This window comes from Pseudoliparis swirei, chromosome 18 (genome assembly GCF_029220125.1).
Source record: "Pseudoliparis swirei isolate HS2019 ecotype Mariana Trench chromosome 18, NWPU_hadal_v1, whole genome shotgun sequence".
Classification (NCBI taxonomy): Eukaryota; Metazoa; Chordata; class Actinopteri; order Perciformes; family Liparidae; genus Pseudoliparis; species Pseudoliparis swirei.
Window position 1 is genome coordinate 17,790,167 of NC_079405.1, and position 10,077 is coordinate 17,800,243.

Below are 10,077 nucleotides of genomic sequence, written 5' to 3' on the forward strand. Positions count from 1 at the left end.
CAGCCGAGACAATCCAATAATGATATATTCTCAAATTATGCAAAGAAACACATGACAGTTTAGGGTGGTTTTCTTTTGCTTAATTTATGTATTCAAAAATCACCTGACTAACTTTAATCATAAATTGTTCATGACACCACTCACTGGAGCCATAAATACGTGAGTTTGAGTATAATGACGCCTTCGCCTGGTTACAATCTGCTGGAAAGTATGTCCGTGACACAATGCACAGTTACAAACAAATCTCTGAACACTAATTTCATGAACTCCGTGTGCCGATTAGTCGCTGATCTTTGTGAAGTGGACTGAGGCGCAAAGGCTCATTTCTGAGCCAAATGTGTTGCCTGGGTCCAGACCGTAAGGCCTTAGCGCTTGAGTAAAGTTTGTTGACAATAACTAATTTCAGGCAACCAAATGCATGTATTTGATCTCATTTCAATATGTACAAGCAGCACATGAGCAACAAGAAGTCATATCTCTGGTAGTGCAGTTGAGCTGCATTTCACCCATCACAAGTACTTTGAGATTTACAATTTATTTTTGTCTTTTTTTGTGTGCATTAGTAGCCGCTAAAGCCGCAAAGTCCTTTTGTGAATTTGGCCCTCAGTATTTTAAGTGTAATGTTTATCATTCTTGGCAAACAAAAAACATTAATCTAGTTTTAAATTGAATTTAAAGTGAATTGCCCTGGAAAAAGTTGCACAAAACTCCAAACCACTAATTGGGTGCTCCAATGAAATTTAACTAACGGACTTCCAACTAAATACGTTTTTATTAGTCATATTTAGATGGCATGTCAGTCCAAGGAGTTCAGCTTCAGGAAACTAAGTTGAAATCAAGAACAGATGTACAGGAACAGAAATTAAGCACAGAAAGTAATGCATAGCTTTGGACCACGGCGATGCTACCACTGGGAGCGCCAACGTCTAAAATGATTAAATCTTACAAATAGCGGCTTAAGTATGTTTGCGTCTTCTTTTCTGTTTAGGAGAGGACAGACCTCTTGCATTAACAGGTGACGTCTGCCTTTTCTTTCAAAGTGAACAATAATTAGAGGCAGAAAGGATAGATGAAAATGGGAATATTTGCATATTATTAAACATTAGGAAATCAAAGTTATATTTAGATAGAGATTGATTGCATTATTTTAAATAATCAATTGGTAAAAAAAAGTTAAAGCCACAATATACGTATGCGCTCGGCTTCTGAGAGAAGTTCATCCATAAACTGAAACATTTAACAGTTTCTTGCAATGTATCCTCATATCAAAGTTATGTTTATTGAAGTTGTGAGGTTGCCTGTCAAAGTGACAACATTGTTGTGGTAGCATTATACCTGACAACACTATAGTACTTACTTTGATTATGACCAGAAATGTTTAAAGACTGATGAATAAATAATGCTCCAAAATTAAATCTGAGGCATTTAACTAAACATTTGTATTTGTATTGGTATCTTTTGATCTCAGGGTTGCCTTTTGTTTAATATTAAAATATCAATAATTTGTAGACATAGTATATCTATTTTAATGCATCCAGCAAATCAACCAAGATGTATTTTTTTAAATGTATTCATATAGCAAAATGTCATGTAAAATAGAAAAGGATAGATTGTAACAGTTATATTATAGTGAGCAGTCTGGTAAATTGTAAAAATGAAAAAGTAGAATATTTGCAGCATGAACAAAAAGAAACAAGATGGAGTGATTCAACACAAAAGATCACAGGCAAGTTGACACGCCAGCAGACACAAATATGACTGATAAAACTTAAGTGCAGTGCATTCTGTTTAGAAATAAGTGTTTGGCCGCGATGACAAATTGAAATCACATGATTGCTTTCAACAAGAAGAAATATGTCAAACATTCACATCTGAAAGTGTGAAAGTATACAGATATTGTAACGACTCGTGTGTAGACCCAAATGCACCCTCGACTCCAGGGATCCTTCGAACTTATATTCCACACTCTGGAAACGGCAGGCAGACTCAACAGGACGAAGGGCTGGTAGGTTCTCGGGGAGTCGGACTAGCGGGTTAACCAGGGACAGGCAGGGTCGGCGACAGGAAATCCCTCTAGAAACAAGTGCTGGAGAGTCTGGCATAGAAAAGGAAGAAGTGTGGGTGTGTGTGGCAGGAGACTATATAGGGATTTGATTAGTGATCAAAGACAGGTGTGTGAACAGGTGAAGGAAGTCAGACTGACGAGGTGGGAGTGACTGAACCATAGAGTGAGGAGCTGAACTGTGACAACAGGTGTGTGAACAGGTGAAGAGAGTTAGACTGACGACGGGGAGTGAGGAGGGTGTGGAGCTGAAACTGTGACAGATATAGTTCAACAATCCAGCACTTTAAAACCTTTTTAGGCTTTTGGAGATTCAGAATGTGAGCCCATACCAGTGATATTGCATGTTTAGCTGATTCACTACAAATCATGAATACTTTCAATTCTGACCATGTTGCATAACAAGTGTTTGGACCTTTTAACACTATGGAATTTTTTAGCCTGTGTTTTTAGCCTGTGCCATTTATTTCCGTATGGTATGAAAATCAAGTTGCAGACTCGTGAAACTATCGTCAAAGTGCACATATAAAAAGAAAAAAAATCCGTCTGGACTTTAACTGTCATATCACAATAACTACAATTTTTAAAAAGAACACAGTTACAGTCAATTTAAAGATTGATTTTTTTTACCAGGAGCACATAAAGAAATCTTAAATCCGACAGCATGCATTTAAAATGTTCATCAGTTTTGTGGTTAAGGAGCCAAAACTAGAATAAAAAAACACTGGTATGGTACTTTAACGGGGTTGGGTTGGGTTTGTGCATTTAGTTTAAATCTCGAGTTTCTTTTTCATGTTAAGCTTGTAGAGGATCTGGTAGCCATCATCCCAGGCATAGAGAAGCTGCTCCTGCGGGTTGTACTTCAGACTGGAGTGTGCTCCGTAACGCTTTGGGAAGTAAATCAGTGGTGCATCTTCGTTGGTCACCATCCCGTTGGCGTCAAACACGCACTGGACACGTGAGCGACCGGGCTGCTTGGTGTTGTACACGACATACAAAGTGCCACAGATGACAAAAGACGCCTCCGCATTCTCTCTCGGACAGTTTGTGTCCCACATTTGCTCGATGTCCAGCGAGGTGGCGTCCATTTTTGCCAGAGAGATGTACCTCTCGTTCTGCCGCGTGGCATAGATGGCCCACAGGCCTTCCTCATCCACAGCCAGGTCCATCACTGTCTCTGGGCTCAGGCCGTACACTGGGACGTGGTCCTGCACTGGGAACACTGCTCTGTCTGTCACAGAGCTGTTCTTCATGTCAAATTTAACCATCATTATCTCTTCAGCCAGAGTTATATAATATGCATAATTGTTGAAGACAACGTGTCCTGTTCCGCTCCAGGCAGACGGCAGCTTCAAGGCCTTGGACAGGGTAATGCCAACGGAGCGGGAGAAGTCTTGCACAGAGGCAAACTCATGGATGGTGTCTTCATCTGTCCCGTTAAAAATGTAGACCTTCCCAGAGCCTCTGCCGGCGTCTTTGGCCCACATGCCCTTTGGCCCTCCGACTCGCTTTAATATCTTCATGGCTTTTATGCTGGAGATCATGTCGCTGCAGTCTGAATAGGAGAGAGCGACAAGCTTTACATGTTAATATATATATGTTTATATTTGACCTTCATTTAATTATATCAAGACTGTCGTGTATGGCAGAGCTCGACGAAGTTATTTATTGTCAAAAGTTAGACAAACGGTTCATTGCCACTTCCTGTTCAATCAAATCTCTTCACTCTAAGTCTTCTTAAAAATACAGATTTTTGCAAGAGTTAGTGGTTCCAAGAAAACACCTTTTGTGACTTTTGATAACATGTGTGATACTCAAGGTCGTTCTCAGACACAAGTTAGTCAGTCTACATATCAACAAAGCCAAAGTGGGGGAAAGGGTTTTTATTAAGTTGGTGACTCTACAGGGAAGTGTTTGTATATAATATTATCACAGTACAATAATACAATACACTTCAAGTAGTTTATAAGTGATCTATCAATATTATATAACTGCTCTGTAGTTTAGATTATCGAATTGATGCCTACATCACTTGCTTTTTTTCACAATTTTACAAATGATTGTAGATTGAGTATGTTAGGCCTAAGTATTTTCAAGTTCATCCTCAATACAATACAGTGTTTATTCAGATACTACGTTGTGCTGTGCACATCATATCTCACCTGATAGTTTTGAATACTTGGCCTTCTGCTTCTCCTTCACCAGCATCACCTGCTGCTCTATCAGCTTGTCGTCCACGTCCACACACGGCTGAGCTCCGTTCTGAGTCTCCAGGTAGTCCAGCTCACGCTCAACCCGATCCACCCTCGTCCCCACACCGTCCAGATTCATTCTCAATGTCTCTTTCTCTTTATCGAGGGACTCCAGCTGGGAAACCATCTGTTGCTTCAGAGCCCGCAGCTCGGAGGCGTAGCGGGCGGTCTGTTCATGCCACAGAGAGATCCGGTCCTGTTTTAAAGGAAGGAGTTGTAGTGGTCACTATCATTCACATGTATACATGACATCTATTGCATCTGTCCTTCCGGGGAGAGGGATCCTCCTCTGTTGCTCTCCTGAAGGTTACTTCCCTTTTTTCCCTGTGAAAGGGTTTTTTGGGAGTTTTTCCTGATCCGATGTGAGGTTCTGGGAAAGGGATGTCGTAAGTGTACAGATTGTAAAGCCCTCTGAGGCAGATTTGTAATTTGTGATAATGGGCTATATAATATAAACTAAATAGAATTGGATCGTTCCCATTTCACCTGTTTGTACTTTAGTATTGTCTTGTGTACTGTGAGCAATACATGATATCTCTTTCACAGGAACTGTGACTGCACTTCTAGAAAGCTTTGAGGAGGCTATAATTGTATGTTATTTTCAGGCTCAGTAATAAGGGACTTAAGAGGGACATAATAAGAAGGACACGCATCCTTCAAACAGCCAGGTTCAGCCCACACGTGGCAACTCTCCACCGTGCTCAAAGCTCTTTTTTAGCAAAACACTCAATCCTACCAGCACACTTTGTAGCAGACACTGACCTTTGACCTCGCAGCGGATGAGGACAATTAAAAGAGATTTTTCTCGACAGGTGATCATTAAGGTCTGACAGCACACTACAGAACAAAGCAGAAACGGAGGGATCTGGATATATAATATTTTTTAAGAGTTCTGAGCTATACAAATTAACTGAATTGAATTGAATTCTGTTTAAAATATATAATAAAGGGATTAGTAAAATAATTCTGATGAAGTATGTTATAATTATTTTAATATAATGTTTATATTTAATATTTTCACATTAACAAAACCACAACATAAAAACAGAATAACTGAACGACAATATCCCCATGGGGAGTTATTGCTGGGTCCTTGAGGCATATTTTAAACTTTGAGAGATATTTGTACAAAATAAGTGTTGTAATTACTTTTATCTCATCGACATGATGAATGTAATATTGGGAAGTCACTATGGCAGAATCCTTCTCAACAAACCAGCTTTCATATCATTATTTTCCATTTTGTAACTTTAAGAAAACTGCATTTATCTTTCAGATTATAAGCAAATACGGACTAATTTAACTTTTAAATTTAGGTTATTTCTAAGTCTCTGAACCCAGACAAGAAGCTCATACACTTATACATTTCAGAGAGCTGTATTTTCCAGCATGTGCCCCAGGATTTGCCCACATCTGCATTCCATTGCCTTTTCCCTGTCCCAGGAAGTTTCCTCTCAGAGGGACTCTGGAGCGCAGGGCTCGCAGGGAGGTAAAAGGAGTCTTACCTCAATAGTGAGCAGCCTTCGCTCCAAGTAGTCAATCAGTGCTTGGTGCTGGGCGCTGGCAACGCAGGCCAAAGTTACCAAGACAACAAGTCCTCTCATTTTGGGTCAGCTCAGTGTCTTTAGCTCCTTGAGTTGAGTGAGAGTGAGGAGGCAGCAGCAGATTCCCAGAGGTGGGCTGGAATGTTTTAGTGAGCTGTCTGGGAGGAGCCAAATACATCTGGTGAAGATGAAGGCACACAGTCGCCAACAGAGACAAGACACTGGTTTTTATTTTTACATCAGCGTTTACCTGATTACCAAACTACTAAAAAAACAGCCACTACAAATATATAATATACAATCTGATGTTTAAATGTATATGTGGCTTTTAGGAGGGAGTACGTTTCTTACTCAGAACACATGACAATAATGTGGCACAGGACCACACGTTACGTAGGAAGAGGAAGCGTAATGTGAGAGGGAGTCAGGAGTCAGTGAGGCACTGTCCTCCTGGGTTGAGGGGAAGACCATCGACTGTAGATTTAAATCAACTGCCAATAAACTCTCTGACAACGCAATAATGGCCTATTCTGCGTATCACCATATATTAACTATTCTAACTTAGATGTTGTCTTGAGCTCTAATCCAAACAGGCAACTTAATGCTTAATGGAGAAAGTAGACAGATAATGCGCTTCACTTTGGCAGGACATGAAATATTGATGCTAACATTTTAGATTTAGATTTGATCAAATAACATTAATCCTAAAAATGGAGGTTGGTTGCCCCGTGCCAGGCACAAGTCTGAGAGATCACATCTGGCAACAAATAAATTAAAATCAGTTGTAACTCTCAGAAATAACGCATTTGATACAATCGATCATTGAATAACTAGAGGTTATATCAATATCAAACATTTGTAAGAAGTTTAATATATTGATGAAGTATTTTGTTGTCATGTTACATTCAGTGTCTGCAGCGTTTTCCAGCCGCCTCAACAGAAACAGTTGTAATAATAAATATATGTAGCATAACAATAACAGCAGTTAGTTTGGCGAATGGTGAATTACTGGGGAAATAGGACATAGTGTCTCTGGTCCCACCCTAATTATGAGAACACCTTGCTGTACTAAAGTCAATAATGACACTGCACACCTCTTTTTCAACACAGCTGGCTTTATTTAAGACTGTGTTCATGCTATGATTCATACCTTGCTGTCCTTTAAACATAATATTCCACAGAAACACATTTCTGGAGGACAAAACCTTTTTACATTGCGTTAACTAGAGCAGTCAGTCGTTCATTCAAGCTCTCTTGTATGATTATATGTAAATTACACCATGTGAATCTGAAGTGGTAAATCGATTTTTGCAAATCAAAACAGGATTAATTTCATTCTGTACAAACTACAATGCCATAGTTTTGCATTTTCTCATTTTCAGCACCACGGCAGAAGGTCTCCCGATACACACGGTGCATTGGCCCAATCAAAACAACATAATTTATCAAAAGTGAAAAACAAAAGGCACTGTTGCCGGGTGAATGTCAGCTATTGCAAGGGAGAGAGTGTCAAAAGCTTTTAGTTTGAAAGGCCCGGGTGAGCTTTATCAAGCTAAAGATTGTGCTGGTGTTGGCCAGGAACTGTTATAGAGGAGGTCTGCTCTGCAGTGGTTGGTTATGCTCTGCACTTCTAAGTAAAAGATTTTTTTAAAAGTTTTAAAAAGTTAGAAGAAAATGCTTCCAACACTTCATTATTATAAAAATAAGGTAATTGCCTGTACTTGTATAGTGCTTTTCTTGTCTTCCGACTACCCATAACGCTCTAACAATACCCATTCATACACTGATGGCAGTGGCCAAGGAAAATATAGAAAAGAAAATATAACCCTCTATACTGGGTGTGTCCTGCCTCATACTTGTTTACAGGCTCCAGATCACCATAAACATGAGCAGAAAAAGCAGTTTAGAAAGTTAATGAAGCAATGGAAAAACATGTGGAAGGGTCACAGTTTACTATATTATATTATATTTGAAGATCCTATTTTAAAATATTCTATACTCTTGGATAAACACATCCTTCTACTTTAAAGGGTTGTTTTTTGAGCTATCCATATCCATATATCCACAGCAGGCTGTGTAGTACTGGTGACAGATCAAATTAAACTTAGAAATTGGACGAATGCGCCTTAAAACATTTAAGCATGACTTGAATGACAACAAAGCCCTGCTTTGGTGTGGAGAACAATATAATACTTGATACATAGAGGATGCACGTTTTGCCAACTTTGAACATTTACATTTGAACATATTTTTACAGATTTATCTTCACATTCGCAAACTCTTTCAAGCAATTGCTTTCAGTCAGAGACATTATTCAGGAAAAGAACAGGTAGAAAGTGAAAGCTGCTCTGCACTGGCTCCCTGTAAAATCAAGAATCACATTTAAATTTCTTCTCCTCACCTACAAAGCCTTGATTGGTGATGCTCCATCATATCTTAAGGAGCTTGTAGTATCATATTGCCCCACTAGAGAGCTACGCTCACTAAATGCGGGGCTACTTGTGGTTCCTAGATTCTTAAAAAGTAGAATGGGAGCCAGAGCCTTCAGTTATCAAGCTCCTCTTTTATGGAACCAGCTTCCACCTTCAGTCCGGGAGGCAGACACAGTCACCTCATTTAAGAGTAGACTTAAGACGTTCCTCTTTGACAGAGATTATAGTTAGGGCTGAATCAGGTTCACCTGGTCCAGCCCCTAGATATGCTGCTATAGGCTTACAGCTGCTGGGGGAAGTTTAGGATACACTGAGCACCTATCTCCTCTTCTCTCTCTACTTATGGATGAATTTTCATCTCTCCAATGCACATTATTAACTCTGCTTCCTTACCGGAGTCCTTTTGACTTCACGTCTCATGGGGCATCGGACCTGGCTGGGTCTGATGCCATGGCCCTACTGATGCTCCGCCCACTCATCCTCTCTACTTCCATCTGCCTGATGGATTGTGGAGGTCTGGATCGTGGTTCATGCCTATTACGAACTATTCATACCCTCTGTCATACTCATTGAATGTGTTGTAACTCTGTAATGTTTCCTTCTGTACACATGACATCTATTACTTCTGTCCATCTGGGTAGAGGGATCCTCCTCTGTTGATCTCCTGAAGGTTTCTTCCCTTTTTTTTCCCGTGAAAGGGTTTTTTCTATTTCTTGGGAGTTTTTCCTGAGCTGATGTGAGGTCCTGGGACAGGGATGTCGTATGTGTACAGATTGTAAAGCCCTTTGAGGCAAATCTGTAATTTGTGATATTGGGCTATACAAAATAAACTGAATTGAATTTAGCATTATAAAAGATTCTAGTAACATTACTTGATTAGCCTAGAACATTTGTGACAATCAATTGAACCTGTGAGGCTAGAGGGATGTGTAGTCCTTGGTATGATAGACTACAAGTTAAAGATACCGTATTTATATCGTAGAGAAAGTCGCGGAACACTAAGCAGCACATTAAATGTCGAAAAAACACAATATATACAACGAGATAGAATATACAACAACAGATATTCTATGTAAACATCAGGCTTCAGCCATGCAGAGAGAGTTTATTAAAAGCAAAACACTCATGTTGAAATCCATTGTTGCAATGCCCCTAAGAAGTGGAGGGTTTAACTTAAAATAAAGCAACACATATGGACCTCTGAAGAGCTCCAATGACAAAGTATTAAAATCCAAGGCTGCAGCGTTGTTACTCATTTGTAAATCTGTCCGAGGCGCTCAAGCTATCTGAGCTTCATACACACAGATGACTCACGACGATGCTGTTTAATGCTGCTACAACTGAAGGTGTATTGTTTTTGGTCATCATTTACAATATGGTCATCCTAATTTATGGTAGTCCGAGGCAAGTTTATGACTGTTTATTGCACTTTGTCCAATCATTGCTAAGGTTTGTTAGGATAAGCATAGACTCATATGAATGTCTTTTTATTATATATGTTGTAGTTATACATGCCTACAAGTTGCTATACCAACCTGGATGTATATGGTTAAAAACAGGATAAGCTGATTATTGTTAACATTTGGTAATGTTAGTATGTAATATTAAAATGTTTCTGGGTAGTGACTGTTTGATTATAACAGAGACAAACATTTGTTAATTATCATTAACAACTCTTGTTTTAAATGAAAGTAACTGACTGAATTGGGTATTACGTTGTTTCAAGAAAATATTGAAAATAGATTAATCATGATTGTCAAATCTCTGGTGAGAATAAATGTAATCAG

General features: G+C 39.3%; 1 protein-coding gene across 1 annotated transcript; it reads right to left on the minus strand.

The window, feature by feature from the left end:
- Window positions 1-7: 7 nt before the first annotated feature.
- olfml3b (olfactomedin-like 3b) lies at window positions 8-5,918 on the minus strand. Its single transcript, XM_056437966.1, has 3 exons — window positions 5,820-5,918; window positions 4,225-4,510; window positions 8-3,617 (listed from the first exon to the last, which is right to left on the minus strand). Exons 1-3 carry the CDS (start codon window positions 5,916-5,918, stop codon window positions 2,833-2,835), a joined length of 1,170 nt encoding a protein of 389 aa, XP_056293941.1. The 3' UTR covers window positions 8-2,832.
- Between the last annotated feature and the right edge of the window lie 4,159 nt (window positions 5,919-10,077).